The sequence below is a fragment of the Kogia breviceps genome, chromosome 20, assembly GCF_026419965.1.
Source record: "Kogia breviceps isolate mKogBre1 chromosome 20, mKogBre1 haplotype 1, whole genome shotgun sequence".
Classification (NCBI taxonomy): Eukaryota; Metazoa; Chordata; class Mammalia; order Artiodactyla; family Physeteridae; genus Kogia; species Kogia breviceps.
Genome location: NC_081329.1, coordinates 21,702,809 through 21,719,405, shown reverse-complemented (window position 1 = coordinate 21,719,405; position 16,597 = coordinate 21,702,809). Strand labels below are relative to the sequence as shown.

The following is a 16,597-nucleotide window of genomic DNA, read 5'->3' as shown; positions in this document are numbered from 1 at the left end:
CATCCATTTTCTTAAAAAAAAGCAGTTTAAAGTTGTTTAGCAAATTTTTTCTTTTTTTTCTTTTGCATTACAGCCCTTCCAACCTTTGCCAGCATTACTACTGATTCAGGTATTGCTCAATATGACACATAATTAAATCTCGGGTAACTGTGGTCATTTCAAAAGTAATTTGACACCTAGAGTATTGGTATTTAGAGAAACCGTTGTGTTATGGGATTTATGTTCCATATATTGCTTTTTGTTCTAGCAAGCAAGCAATTTCAAATATATGGGAATACAAAAGAACTAGATTAATGTGTGCACCTCTCAATTAAAAGTTTTTTTAATTAGGTTGAGGTGTTTTGTTTTCCTTTGATTATACCTATTCTCAAGAGCCCATATACAGGGCACTTCAAAGGATAACAAATGTGAGGAGCCAGCATTAAAGTATTTAGCTTAAGTACAAGTAAAAATGTATCAGCAATGAAGGCTTTTACAGAATAGAGAAAGACAGGGATCATTTTTCAATACATGTCCAAAAATATAGTCCAGGTGAATGAACACTCCTCCCTTTGGTAATTCAATAGGAGGGGAGGAGGGGAGGAGGGGGAGGAGGGGGAGGAGGGGAGGAGGGGGAGGAGGGGAGGAGGGGGAGGAGGGGGAGGAGGGGAGGAGGGGGAGGAGGGGAGGAGGGGGAGGAGGGGAGGAGGGGGAGGAGGGGGAGGAGGGGGAGGAGGGGAGGAGGGGGAGGAGGGGAGGAGGGGGAGGAGGGGCCTCTGCTCTCAGGAAGTATATTCCCCTGTGTTCAGAGCTGATCATGTGAACAGATCTCCTTCTGCCACCCTGAGTAACCACCTTCTCATTGACTAGTGACTCAAATATTAGTGCAAAAGTAGAAGATTCTAGATGAGCAGAGTAAGGGTGAATTCTTTAAGGTAAGGGAGCAGGTAAATTCTGGAATAAGTGTGAGTTTAACATGTCTGTATATCATTTGGATAAAGGTCTTGTTAGATTCCAATACCACTTGAGACTTCTGGAGAATCTCTGTAGGTTTTTTTAAAAGCATTTTATTTTAATTTCTTATTTCAAGCAACATTCTGGGTACCTGACTTCTTGAGGGTGAGGAGAAAGAGGAAATATACAAAGCTCGGTTTCATCACGGTCTCTAATTTTAGAACTGAGTTTAAGGAGAGAAACAGACATGTAAACTTATCAATAATATGTCCAAAAATGAACCGATTCTCCACTGGTCCACCAGTTTCCTTTCTCTTTTTCCTTTATCACTGGCACCACCAAGGACTTGCGGTTGTTCAACTCCACATGTAGGAGCCATCCTTGAATCTCTCCTTTCCCTCACCCGATCATTAATCCATCAACAAATCCTAGTTGGCTAATATTCCAAATCTGTGCACATTTCACCTCCTCTGTTATCCTAGTCAGGCCAACCATCAAACAATCATCACGACTTCCCTACTTCAGAAGCCTAAGATGCCTCACTGCTTCCACTGCAGCTTCCTTGCAAAACATTCTGCACACAGAGCCCAGTGACCAGTGTTTTAAAACTTTAGGTAAGTCCCTTAACCTCCCTATATCTCAGTTTCCTCAACTGTAAAAAAGGGATTATGATAGTACCCACCCTCTATGATTGTAAAGCGGATTAGATGAGATAATGAATAAACAATTAGACTGTGGTTTATAGTACGTGCTCAATGAATGTTTCTATCTTGAGCCAATCTCCCTCTTAGTCTCCTTGATCCAGCCTCAATTTTCTTCATCCTTTTCCTCAAACACATCACAATTCCTTTGTCTGGAACGTTTTCTCCCGGCTTTTCAAAGTGGTGGTTCCTATCATCATTTAAATCTCTGCTTAAATTCCTCAGTAACCTACATCACATCGACCTGTTTATTTCCTCTTGAGCACTCAACACACTTTGAAAGTCGTGTATTTGCTTGTTCCTGTGCTTTCTGCCTCAGTCCCCTTTCACGCAAAACCTCACCAGACCTGGAGAGATTTTTTGCGCCAAGGGTAGTCGGCCTCACCAAGACCGCGGAAGTCTCGCTCCCCCCCAAGGACCCGCGCCGGAAAAGGGAGGCAGGCGCGGTGCAGCCTGGGAATCGTAGTCAAAGCTGCCTACAGGGGACGCGGCTGGGAAACGAAATTCTACGCAACGTTCACGGGACCATCACCTGGGTATGAGCACCAAGAGGGAAAAGCCAACACTTACCCAGATCTGGGATCCCACGCCGGAGCTCCAAACACAAGAGCGGGAGAGCAGCAAGGAGGAAAACGCCAACAACGCCACGAGAAGCCATAGTGGCGGGCGTGCCGTTTCCCGGAGGAAGGCCCGCCCCCTTCCGGTTGCTCCTCCCTTGGAAGGTGGAGTGGAGGATTTCTGCATAAGGGAGGAATTTGAGGAGACAGACCCTAAAGCCAGGTTGTTGGTCGGACTGAGATAAAACCAGGTTTTTGAACTCATAATCTGTAGCCTTAGAACAAACGCAGGTCACCTCCTCACGTCACGTGATGTCCAGGGGAGACGGCCCTGCTGGCACCCGTCTAACCAAGTTCTATGAAAGCAAAACGTGGGCTCCAGTGAGGCTGGCTACACCTGTGCCTTTGGCTGTGGGACTCTGGAGACTGAGAAAGAGCTCAAGTGTAAAATGAGGGGCTTCCCTGGGGGCACAGTGGATGAGAATCTGCCTGCTAGAGCAGGGGACTGGTTCGAGCCCTGGTCCAGGAGGATCTCACATGCTGCGGAGCAACTAAGCCCATGCACCACAACTACTGAGCCTACGCTCTAGAGCCTGCGAGCCACAACTGCTGAGCCCGTGTGCCACAACTACTGAAGCCCGCGAGCCTAGAGTCCATGCTCTGCAACAAGAGAAGCCACCGCCATGAGAAGCCCATGCACCGCAACGAAGAGTGGCCCCCGTAAAATGAACCTGAAGAGAAAGGGTACTGGGTGTTGACGCTGTCGAGGGCAGCCTGGCCCCTGGGCCTTGTGTCCGTTGTGGGTGATTGTGGGCTTTTGGGTCAGACAACTGAGCACCACTCTCTGCGGATGCACCTTCTTTATCACCGTAACGATCCCCAGCCCCTTTCACGGTCTCTAGTACCTGAGGGAAGATGACTCAGAAGTGGGGCCTGGCACCTAATCCCGGAGACCCACTACCCCTTGCTCCGTCAGTTTTGCCAGCAGGTGTTACTCTTAATGACTTAACTCAGCCTCACAGTTCTGTTACCTGATTGCCATCCCATGATTTCACGTCTGGTGCTTCTGCCAACCTGCAACGCAATTAAGCTACAGAGATTGTCGCAATTTGCAAGATTTCTTGCATGAAAATTCATTTTCTGACCTAGCCATCAATTTTCCCACCCTTCAATTTACTTCAGCTAACATTTATTGAGCCCCACAATTTGGTACAGAAGGACTCATGGAGACTCAAATATGTGTAAGTTACTGAATTTGTCCTCAAGAAGCTCAGAAAGTCAGTTTAGTGGGAAAGAGCCCTGTAAACAGATATATACAGTGCCTGAGTGTTGTGATTAGGATGCACACGTGGGTCTGTGGAACCCTATCCCCAGCGAGGGCTTGAATGCTTTCCTGAAGGAAACCGTGCCCAAATTATGCTGTAAAGTTTAGGAATTGGGGAAGGGGGCAAAAGGAAGAACGGGGTTGCAAATTTAGGAAACTGTGAATGCAGAGGAACAAGCAGCAGTTCAAAATATTGCAGTTCCAAGTTTGAGTGGAAGTGCATTAAGGTAGTTTGGAGCTAGGACCAGAGAGGGCTTGGCTTTGTAGGCTAAGAACTTTATCCTGGAAGTGAAGTTGCAAGATATGAGGGCACAATCTCAAAATCAATCGAGGTGAAGTAATACAAATTCTAACATGATATACCAATTAAATAATTAACTATATTGACTCATTCAGAGGTTCTCATCTGCATGAAGACAGGAAAGAAAGGAAGTTCTTCACCTCTTAAACATCTTCATTTTGGTATGATTTCCTTTAGGTATTTCTCTTCCTCTTTCTGTATTCCTAGTATAATCTGTTGACACCAGTGAATCTCTGTCAGGGCAATAAAGTGGTGGCTCCCACGTACTCCAGGTTTGCATGGGGTCTTACACATTTCCCGAACTTTGTTGATTGTGAAGTCTCTTCACTGCATTTATCTACTCTTACCCACCTCCCCAAGACCACCAAAATAACCTATTCATCTAAAACCAAGTTTCTCACTTACTGTTTTAAGGGAGAACACTGTTGTGACATAATCTTTGTAGTGACTCAGAGGGGAAGTCAAGGGTGATTTTTATAGGGTTTTTGGAGTCTAGGTTGGAGTAGTATAAGGTGGCTTTTTCGATGTGGGGATCTAACTGGGATTGGACATAGTACATGGTATAATAGTTTAGGGCTGCTGGACACAGCAAGATGAGGGACTTGAAGGCAGATGTGGCCCCGTTTTGATAAGAAAGGGGATTTGCCCAGTTGAGTGATCAATTCAACTTCTCAGTGCCTGAGAGGGAAGCTTTGTATCCAGATGAGCAACCTGTTGTTCAGATGAATGGATTTTCAGGAAGCTTCTAAAGCTGACAATGAAATTATGTACTGATTTACAGCCTGTCCTTGTTGGCAAGAATTTCCTGGAACAAACAGTAAAGTTATGTTGATTTAATAAGGTCATAGTCCTCAGTGATCATAATTAAGCCATGGGTTATAGATGGCTCAGTTCTCACAATAAAATCTTATGAATACCTTGAATACTGTGTAAGAGGAAGGGACTTTTAAATCTTGATAGTTTATATTAAATCATTTTCTATTAACATTCTTCAGACACAAATTTCACAGTTTTTTAAATTTAAGAAGTGATGCTACTTGTTTTCTTTATGTATAAAGAAATAGGATTGTCAACACATTTTTTATTTACTTTTGGCTGCACTGGGTCTTCGTTGCTGCGCACGGGCTTTCTCTAGTTGCGGCGAATGGGGGGTACTCTTCGTTGTGGTCCGGGGGTGCCTCATTGCGGTGGCTTCTCTTGTTGCAGAGCACGGGCTCTACGTGCACGGGCTTCAGTAGTTGTGGCACATGGGTTCAGTATTTGTGGCTCACGGGCTCTAGAGCACAGGCACAGTAGTTGTGGCGCATGGGCTTAGTTGCTCCGCGGCATGTGGGATCTTCCTGGACCAGGGATCAAACCCGTGTCCCCTGCATTGGCAGGTGGATTCTTAACCACTGTGCCAGGGAAGTCCCACATTTAAAAAATATTTATTTGGTTGCGCAGGTCAGTTTCGGCAGGTGGGCTCCTTTAGTTGCAGCTCCAGGGCTCCTTAGTTGCTGCACATGGGCTCCTTAGTTGTGCTATGTGAACACAGTTGTGGCATGCATGTGGAATCTTGTTCCCTGACCAGAGATCAAACCCGAGCCCCTGTGTTGGGAGCACAGAGTCCTACCCACTGTGCCAGCAGGGAAGTCCCAACACATTTTAAAATTACATATAATCATATTTGGTTGGGGGTGACAAATGTTAATTAAAATGTAGCCTGAATTGTATGTATTAGGTGTATCCAAACTGCTTTTGTGACCTAACATTTGGAATTTTTGCATTAAAAAAAATCAACTAGTAAAGTTTTCTGATATCTTATTATGAAAATTTTAAGACAAAAAAGTTGAAAAAAATTTACAGTGACTATCCATATACCCACCACATTTTATTATATATATATATAGTCATATGTCTATCAATCTATCCATTCATCAATGTCTTATTTTTTTTTTTTTTTTTTTTTTTTGCGGTACGCGGGCCTCTCACTGTTGCGGCCTCTCTCGTTGCGGAGCGCAGGCTCTGGACGCGCAGGCTCAGCGGCCACGGCTCACGGGCCCAGCCGCTCCGCGGCACGAACCCACGTCCCCTGCATCGGCAGGCGGACTCTCAACCACTGCGCCACCGGGGAAGCCCCAATCTGTCTTATTTTGATGCATTTCATAGTTGGAGACTTTAGTACACTTCCCCCAAAATACTTCAGCGTGCATATCATTAACTAAATTATGTGCATATGCATACTTCATATGATATGTATATTTCAGCATGTATGTCATTAACTACAATGAAATGCACACATCTTAACCCTACCATTCCTTGAGTTCCAATATAAGCATTGTTAAAAGATAAACTGAAACATGTTAAAATGTTTAAGAGTTTATTTGAGCAAACATTGATTCGTATCAGGCAGCATCCAATATAGCAGATAGAAAGGAGCTCTGAGGAGCTGGAGCTGTATAATGAAAGACTTTTCAAGCCAGAAGGGAGCAGGGACAAGGAAGTTATTCCAGGCAGAAAAGTGGGTTGGTTATTCCAAGTTTACTTTCCTTTAGGGGATGGCAGGGGTCCAACAAGCAGATTACCTAACTAGTGCTGATCTGGCGATTCCATTTCTGGGAGAGCCCAAACTAATTAAGTTAATTCTGCATTTGGTGGTGTAGGGTTTAGCATAAGCAACTCCATTTTAGGCCTCTTGTCTTGTTTCTTAACAGCATATACTAGAGCAAGATAAAAGGTTTTGTCCAGAAAGTAACCACTGTTTTGATTTTTTTTCTACCATAGATTAGTTTTGCCTCTTCTAGGACTTCTTTTTTTTTTTTTTTTTCTTTCGGTGCGCGGGCCTCTCACTGTTGCGGCCTCTCCCATTGTGGAGCACAGGCTCCGGACGCGCAGGCCCAGCGGCCATGGCCCACGGGCCCAGACGCTCCGCGGCATGTGGGATCTTCCCGGACCGGGGCACAAACCCATGTCCCCTGCATCGGCAGGCGGATTCTCAACCACTGCGCCACCAAGGAAGCCCTAGGACTTATATAAATGTAATTATACAAAATGTGCTGTTTGGATTTGGCTATGTACACACATCATAATTTTTTTAAACTTTTTATTTTGAGATAATAATTATAGGTTCACAGAGAGTTATAAGAAATAATACAGAGAGATCACATGCATTCTTTACTCAGTTCCCCCATTGGCAAATTCATGCATAACTGTAGTACAATATCATAAACAGGAGATTTATATTGACACAATCTACCAACCTTATTCAGGTTTTACATACACTCATTTGTGGATGTGTATTTAGTTGGATGCCACATTCTCACCTGTGTTGATTCATGTGACCACCACCAGTCAAGATACAGAACAGTTCCTTCAGAAGAGTCTCTTGCACTACACTTTTATAGCCACAGTCACTTCATTTTCTATCCTTCACTAAACCCTGGGCAACAACTAATCTGTTCTCCATCTCTTTAAGTTTGTCATTTCAAGAATATTATGTAAGTGGAATCATACAGCATTCATTAACTACAATGACACGCACATATCTTAACTGTACCAGTCCTTGACTTCCAATACAAGCATTGTTAAAAGACAAACTGAGGCATATTAAAGCTTTTAATATTGGCCTTTGAGATAGCTTTTCCTTTTTTTTTTCGCCACACCGTGTGGCCTGCAGGATCTTAGTTCCCCAACCAGGGATTGAACCCAGGCTCTGATAGTGAAAGCGCCGAGTCCTAGCCACTGGACCACTAGGAAGTTCCCAAGATAGGCTTTTTTACTCAGTATAATCCCCTTGAGATCCATACAAATTGTTATGTGTATTCATTTTTATCGCTGGGTAGTATTCCTTGATATGAATGTACCATAGTTTGACTAACCACTCACCTTTGGAGGACATCTTGATTGTTTCCAGGTTTGGCTATTATGAATAAAGCTGCTATAACCATTTGTTTACAAGTTCTTATGTAAACTTAAGTTTTCACTTCTCTGGGATGAATGCCCCAGAGTGCAATTGCTTGGTTGTATGGCAAACACATGTTTAGTTTTGTAAGAAAATGCTATTTTTATTTTTCAGAATGGCTCCAGAAATCTACCTGGGGTCCTAAGCTGCACACGTGAAGGGAGAAACTCCACAAGGCCAGGCAAAGACAGATCAGGGAGCTGTAAGATGGCTGAATGATACAGCTCACATACGTAAGGAGATATTCATACTACAGCCAACCAGGGTAGAAGGTCCTTGTTGATCATCTAGGGGAGGAATCAACAAACACTTTCTATAAGTGACCAGATAATGAATATTTTAGGCTTTGCAGGTCATCCAGTCTGTATCTCAACTACTCAACTCTACTGTTGTGGCATGAAGGCAGCCATACACAATAAATAAACAAATGGTTATGGCTGTGTTCCAATAAAACTTTATTTACAAAAACAGTCCGTGGGCTGGATTGGCCTGTGGACCACAGTTTTCTGACCGTTCATGCGAAGTATTTAAGAGACCACAAAATAGTTTTACTTTAGTAGTGGTGCTAAACTATCCCTAGAGTAAAGGCTTCTTTAGACCTGCTCTAACAGAACTTTAGAAAGCAGGCCACAAAAGGATCAAATTGATCCATAAGTAACAACTTCCTGGGAAAACAAAGACCAACACTTTTTAAATTCAGACATTCAATATCACAATGTCAACCATTAAATTAAAAAATTACTAGGCATAACAAGAAGCAGGAGAAGGTGACACATAAGCAGAAGAAAATCAATGGAAACAGACTCAGAAATGACATAGATGATTGAATGAGCAGACATAACTTTAAAGTAGGCCAACAAGGAAGAATGGTTACATCAGAGTGGTGAAATTATCGATGATTTTTAAAAACTTCTAAATATATATATAAAGAAAAGTTTTAAATATTAGCATATTATGTATCTCTAAGTACTATAATGTTTAGCATATTTTAAAATGTCATATATTCTTTTCTAATTTAATGTTATGTTACATTTTTCCCAGTTAATTTGTGTAGCCCTAGTTTATTTTCACTTCCATATAATATTCCAGTATAAGAACATGAATAACCATTTTTCTGATGATGGACATTTATTTCCAAGAAAAGAGAAGTGATAAAGACCAAATTTAGGATACTGCTTACCTCTTAGGGGAGGAATAGAGGAAAGAGGATGGGACAGGAATAGATATCTAGAGCTATACAGTGTGGTAAGACTGCATTTCTTAAGCTGAAAGGTGTGGATGTTCATTATTCTTTTTTTCTTTTTAAAAAATTTAGATATAGTTGATGCACAATATTATATGTTATAGGTATACAACATGGTGATTCACAATTTTTAAAGGTTATACTCCATTTGTAGTTAGTATAAAACATTGGCTGTATTCCCTGTTTTGTACAATATATCCTTGTAGTTTATTTACTTAATACATAACAGTTTGTACTTCTTAATCCTCTACCCCTATCTTGCCCCTCCCCGCTTCCCTCTCCTCACTGGTAACCACTAATTTGTTCTCTGTATTTGTGAGCTTGTGTCCTTTTTGTGATAGTCACTAGTTTTATTTTTAGATTCCACATATAAGTGATATCATACAGTATTTGTCTTTCTCTATCTGACTTATTTCACTATGCATAATACCCTTCAAGTCCATCCATGTTGCCACAAATAGCAGAATTTCATTATTTTTTATGACTGAGTAGTAGTAGTATTACAGTGTGTGTGTGTGTGTGTGTGTGTGTGTGTGTGTGTGTGTGTGTGTGTATCTCATCTTCTTTATTATCCATTCATCTGTTGATGGATTCTTAGGTGGTTGCTTCTATATTTTTCCAGTTATAAATAATGCTGCTATGAACATTGAGGTGCATGTGCATGTATCTTTTTGAATTAGTGTTTTTGATTTTTTCAGATATAAACCCAGGAGTGGAATTGCTACATCATACGATAGTTCTGTTTTTAGTTTTTTGAGAAACCTCCATGTTTTTTTTCCACAGTGGCTGCAGCAATTTTCATTCTCACCAACAATATAAGAGGGTTCCCTTTTCTCCACATCCTCACCAACATTTGTTATTTGTGGTCTTTTTTTTTTTTTTTCCGGTACGCGGGCTTCTCACTGCTGTGGCCTCTCCCATTGTGGAGCACAGGCTCCGGACACGCAGGCTCATGGCCGTGGCCCACGGGCCCAGCCACTCCGCGGCACGTGGGATCCTCCCGGACCGGGGTACGAACCTGTGTCCCCTGCATCGGCAGGCAGACTCTCAACCACTGCGCCACCAGGGAAGCCCTATTTGTGGTCTTTTTGATGGTAGCCATTCTGACAGGTGTGAGGTGATATCTCATTGTGGTTTTAATTTGCATTTCTCTGATGATTAATGATGTTGAGCATCTTGTCATATGACTGTTGGACATCTGTATGTCTTCTTTGGAAAAATGTCTATTCAGGTCTTCTGTCCATTTTTTAATCAGGTTTTTTTTTTTTTAATGTTGAGTTGTCAGAGTTCTTTGTATATTTTGGATATTAACTCCTTATCAGTCATATCATTAGCAAATATCTTCTCCCATTCAGTAGGTTGTCTTTTCATTTTGTCAGTGTTTCCATTGCTGTACAAAATCTTTTAAGTCTAATTAGGTCCCATTTGTTTATTTTTGCTTTTGTTTCCCTTGCCTTAGGAGACAGATCCAAAAAATCGTTATAATTTATGGCAAGGCGTGTTCTGCATATGTTTTCTTCTAGAATTTTTATGGTTTCCCATCTGTCAGTTAAGTCTTTAAAACATTTTGAGTTTATTTTTGTATATGGTGTGAGAAAGTAGTCTAGCTTGATTCTTTTGCATGTAGCTGTCCAGTTTTCCCTACACCATTTATTAAAGAGGCTGTCTTTCCCCCATTGTATATTCTTGCCTCCTTTTTTGTAGACTGATTGACTATATAAGTATGGGTTCATTTTTGGGCTGTCTGTTCTGTTCCATTGATCCATGGGTCTGTTTTTGTGCCAGTACCATACTGTTTTGATAACTGTAGCTTATTAGTATAGTTTGAAGCCAGAGAGTGTGATACCTCCCACTTTGTTTTTCTTTCTCAAGATTGTTTTGGCTATCCGGGATCTTTTGTGATTCCATACAAATTTTAGAATTATGTGTTCTAGTTCTGTTAAAAATGCCATTGGTATTTTGATAGAGACTTCACTGAATTTGTAAATTGCCTTGGCTAGTATAGTCATTTTAACAAGATTAATCCTTCCAATCCATGAGCACAATATATCTTTCATTTGGTCTTCAATTTCTTTCATCAATGTCTTATTGTTTTCCAAAGTACAGGTGTTTTACCTCCTTAGATTTATTCCTAGGTATTATATTCTTTTTGATGCAACTGTAAATGGGGTTGTTTTCTTAATGTCTCCAACAGTTCATTGTTAGTGTATAGAAACACTTTGTATCCTGCAGCTTTACTGAGCTCATTTATTAGTTCTAATAGATTTTTGGTGGCATATTTAGAATTTTCAAAATATATTATCATCTGCAAACAGTGACAGTTTTACTTCTTTATTTCCAATTTGGATTGCTTTTACTTCTTCTTCTTGTCTGATTTCTAAATTACTGATTCACTTTCCTTACTGGTAATTAGTCTGCTCATATTTTGTAATTCTTACTGATTCAGTTTTGGGAGAGTGCACGTTTCTAGGAATTTGTCCATTTCTTCTAGGTTGTCCATTTTATTGGCATATAATAGGTTGTAGTAACCTCTATGATCCTTTGTATTTCTATGGTGTCAATTGTAACTTCTCCTTTTTCTTTTCTGATTTTATGGATTTGGGCCCTGTCTTCTTTTTTTCCTTGATGAGTATGGGTAAAAGTTTATCAATGTTTTTTTAATCTTTTCAAGAACCAGCTCTTAGTTTCATTGATCTTTTCTAATGTTTTTTAGTTTCTATTTAATTTATTTCTGCTCTGATCTTTATTATTTCTTTCCTTGTACTAACTTTGGGTTTTGTTTGTTCTTATTTTTCTAGTTCCTTTAGGTATTGCTATAAAATTCCCTCTTAGAGCTGGTTTTACTGCACCCCATAGATTTTGGATCATTGTGTTTCTATTTTCATTTGCCTCTAGTATTTTTTAAATTTCCTCTTTGATTTTTTCAGTGACCCATTTGTTGTTTAGTAGCATATTGTTTATCCTCCATGTATGTGTGCTTTTTTGCATTTTTTTTCTTATAGTTGATTTCTAGTCTCATAGTGTTGTGGTAGGAGAAGATGTTTGATATGATTTCAATCTTATTAAATTTATTGAGACTTGTTTAATTTGTTCTTAAGCCAATGCTTCCCTGTTGATTTTCTGTCTGGATGATCTGTCCAGATATATCTGATAAGGGGTTAATATCCAAAATATACAAAGAACTCCAACAACTCAACATCAAAAATCAAACAACCTGATTTGAAAATGAGCAGAGGATCTGAATAGACATTCTCCAAAGAGATACAGATGGCCAACAGATACATGAAAAGATGCTCAATATCACTAATCATCAGGGTGATGTAAATCAAAACCACAATGAAATATCACCTCACACCTGTCAGAATGGCTATTATCAAAAAGACAACAAGTAACAAGTGTTGGCAAGGATGTGGAGAAAAGGGAACCATTGTGCACTGTTGACAGAAATGTAAAGTGGTGGAGCCACTATGGAAAACAGTTTGGCGTTTTCTCAAAGAATTAAAAATAGGACAACCCTATGATCTAGCAATTCCACTTCTGGGTATTTTTCCAAAGAAAACAAAAACACTAATTTGCAAAGATATATGTTCCCCTAAGTTCACTGCAGCTTTATTCACAATAACCAAGATAAGGAAGCAACCTAAGTGCCCATGGACAGATGAATGGATAAAAAAGATATATATGGGCTTCCCTGGTGGTGCAGTGGTTGGGAGTCCACCTGCCAATGCAGGGGACGCGGGTTCATGCCCTGGTCCGGGAGGATCCTGCGTGCCATGGGGCAGCTGGGCCCGTGAGCCATGGCCGCTGAGCCTGCACGTCCAGAGCCTGTGCTCCACAACGGGAGAGGCCACAGCAGTGAGAGGCCCATACCGCAAAAAAAAAAAAAAAAAAAAAAAGATACATATAATGGAATATTACCCAGCCATAAAAAGAATGAAATCTTGCCATTTGCAATAACATGGATGGACCTGGAGGGTACTATGCTATATGAAATAAGTCAGACAGAGAAAGACAAATACTGTATGATTTCACTTTTATGTGGAGTCTAAAAAACAAAACAAATGAATAAACTAAACAAACAGTTATATACATGGAGAAGAAACAGGTGGCTGCCAGAGTGGGAGGGGATGGGGAGATGCGAGATAGGTGAGGGAGATTTAGAGGCATAAACTTACAGTTACAAAATAAATAAGTCATGGGGATGAAATGTACAGTGTAAAAAAAAAAGTAATTACAGAAATCATAATACATATTTAGATCCAGAATAGGTATATTAGTGTTATTTCTAAAGCTTTTTTATGATCTCCCCCACCCATATTCTTTGAAAATACATTGGCAAAAAATTAGATATCAAAAGGGTGAAAGAGCTAATCAGTGCATGTGTGATTTCTCTCTAGACGTGTCTTCCGAGGTAGTAGGCCATTTTCCAACAAAGCAGACTTGCTGTTTTCCTTGGAAAGATTCCTTCCTCTTATTGTAAAATTTGCTTTTTGTTAATCTCACATTCAGTTATAATTATTGTTGTCTGTCTCTTCAGTGTTTATTCGTTGCCTCAATATTAAACAATGAAATTGTGCAATTTAGTAATCTTTATTTAATTCCTTTTCTCATATTATATTTATCATTCTTATAAATGACTGAAATTATTTTCATATATGTGTCATGAGAAATACATTTCATTGAGCAAGGCCTAGATGTGTAAGCCTCTTTACGTACTACTATTTCCTGTACAGACTTCGCAGATTGTCTATAAACAATCTATAAAAGTACTTCTATAAAAGTACCATTTCCACCTTCCTTCTAACATAATAGCTCTTGACCTATAACCTTAAAAGAACACAGAGTTGTAATATCAATGAGTTACTTATGAGACATGAATACATTTCCTATAAATTATACTTTAGGAAAAAATGCAGAGGGAGGAACTTCCCTGGTGGCTCAGTGGTTAAGAATCCGCCTGCCAATGCAGGGGACACGGGTTTGAGCCCTGGTCTGGGACGATCCCACATGCCGTAGAGCAACTAAGCCCGTGCGTCACAACTACTGAGCCTGTGCTCTAGAGCTCGCGAGCCGCAACTACTGAAGCCCGCGTGCCTAGACCCTGTGCTCTGCAACAAGAGAAGCCACCACGATAAGAAGCCCACGCACCGCAACAAAGAGTAGCCCCCGCTCGCCACAACTAGAGAAAAGCCAGCGTGCAGCAACGAAGACCCAATGCAGCCAAAAAATTTTAAAATAAATAAATGAATAAAATATTAAAGGATCTAGAACAGTGTGTGGCATTTGCATCATGTAAATATTTTTTTAAAATGCAGAGGGAGAGAGGCTACAATTTTTAAAATGAAATAAGTGACGTTCAACATTTTCTCCTACGAAAAATCTTGGATCTTGTATTTTCCTTTTTTTTTTTTTTGCAGTACGCGGGCCTCTCAGTGTTGTGGCCTCTCCCGTTGCGGAACACAGGCTCCAGATGTGCAGGTTCAACGGCCATGGCTCACGGGCCCAGCCACTCCGCGGCATGTGGGATCCTCCTGGACCGGGGCACAAACCCGTGTCCCCTGCACCGGCAGGCGGACTCTCTACCACTGCACCACCAGGGAAGCCCGGATCTTGTATTTTCACCATAGGACAATATCTTTGATGGATTCTTTCCAGTAATGGTTAAGAGAATAGGCTTCAGAGTCAGGCCTCCAAGATTTGAATCCCAGCTCTGCCATTCTGTGTAATCTAATACAAGTTATTAAGTCATTTACTCTCTTTGAGCCTTAGTCTATTTACAAAATGGGGGAAATAATAGTATTCATTTCTTGGGTTGAGGAGTGGGTAACAGAAAGCTCTTAGCATCGTGCCTAATAAAGTTCTTAAGGACAGTGCTTAGTTCAATCTATACTAATCGTTGGCTTATTATTTTGACAAATATTTCAGTGTCTTTGTGGAAATCACCTAAATTTGTATAGTGTTCAAAAGAAAAATTTAATGATGGAGATATTAAAATGTGAAATAATCCCTTGGGGCTCTGCTGTCCCTCACAAATCATGCTAGTTTATAATGACGTCATAAGACTGCGCACTTGAATGATAACAGTCGATTTTCATTCTCAGCATTTAATATCCTGAAACTACCTGTTATTAACTACATTGACTAAGTTTTTACTTTAGCTGATATTTCTTTGCTTGAAGAAGAGAAAGTTTAGATACAGTCTGAAGTCTTCAAGTGTTGGGGATATGGCTACCCGTTCCCCTTCCCACCTAAGTCAGAAGTTCAAAGAGGAAAAACATTTGCATGAATGTAAAATATTATAGTACCAAATAATACCTTTTGAGCCTTTGGTTTCAACATATTGCATGGGATTATGTATTTAATGAAAATGTTGATGAAAAGTTCTTTCCTCTGTTAAAACTAGCAGAGACGTAGACCTCCTTTCATTTTCTTTATGTTTGCTTTATGGCATCGTTGTCCTTCCCTATCTCCTGGTTCAAGACTTGTCATCTTTGACTCATACCCTGTCAATTTCACTTCCTTATGTCTGTCCAATCTGTTTCTTCCTGCCTGTTCTCAATACTGCCACCTGTTACCTTTGCCTCCTACACTGACAATTTCACCATTTCCAATCCATTTCATCTATTTCCAGGGAAAGACATCCCTGAGAAATCTCCAGACTCCTTATTGCCTCTGGAGTAATGTCTAAACACCTTACCCTGGTTACTAGCAAGGCTTTCCAGGACTCCACCCACCTCCCATTATCCCCTTTAAGTCACCTACAGTTCAGCTGGTCGGGTTGGTCGGCGCTGCTCTGCTTACTTCCTCCAGTTACTGCTAGCTCATTTCCTCCACTGTAAGCTATTCTTGTTTGACAAGCCTGTCTCCTCTGTCAGCCTTCCTACTTCACGCGAAGAAACTCTCAGAGGGATTAAGTGACTATGACAGTGCCTGTGGGGGGACATGAAACCAAGTTTCTCTGACTCAGACTCTTTACTCCTGTATACTTGTGCCTATTTCTTAAGAACAAGGATATTCTCTTATTTAGCCACAGTACAATTCGCAAACTCAGGAAACTTAACATCGATGTAGTATCATTATATATTATACAGGCCATATTCAAATTTCACCAATCATCCTTTATAGGAAAATTTCCCCATCCAGAATCCCATCCAGGATCAAACCTTGCCTTTCATTCTCATAATTCTTTAATCTTCTTTAATCTGGAATAGTTCCTTTGCCTCGTTTTTTTTAAGTTTTTTAAAATTTATTTATTTATTTATTCTTGGCTGTGTTGGGTCTTTGTTGCTGTGAGCAGGGGCTACTCTTTGTGTGGTGCGCAGGCTTCTCATTGCGGTGGCTTCTCTTGTTGCAGAGCATGGGCTCTAGGCGCAAGGGCTTCAGTAGTTGTGGCTCGCGGGCTCTAGAGCTCAGGCTCAGTAGTTGTGGCGCACGGGCTTAGCTGCTCCGTGGCACATGGGATCTTCCTGGGCCAGAGCTCGAACCCGTGTCCCCTGAATTGGCAGGCGGACTCTTAACCACTGCGCCACCAGGGAAGTTGGAGCCTTGTTTTGTTTTCAAGGCATTGACAGCTTTTAAGGAGTACAGGACAGTTATTT

The 16,597-nt window shown here is 40.8% G+C and overlaps 1 protein-coding gene across 4 annotated transcripts in view; it reads right to left on the bottom strand.

Annotated features, from left to right (window-relative positions):
* UBXN8 (UBX domain protein 8) overlaps positions 1 to 2,347 on the bottom strand; it is a 44,997-nt gene extending 42,650 nt beyond the window's left edge. For 2 of the 4 annotated variants that reach the window (XM_067022309.1, XM_059049300.2), the window contains exon 1: positions 2,205 to 2,323. In XM_067022309.1, coding sequence (XP_066878410.1) covers positions 2,205 to 2,292 — 88 coding nt within the window. In that variant the 5' untranslated portion in view covers positions 2,293 to 2,323. Of the gene's footprint in view, positions 1 to 2,204 lie in introns of all 4 variants that reach the window. The other 2 variants (XM_067022310.1, XM_059049299.2) reach the window with 2 other exon arrangements.
* Positions 2,348 to 16,597: the final 14,250 nt, after the last annotated feature.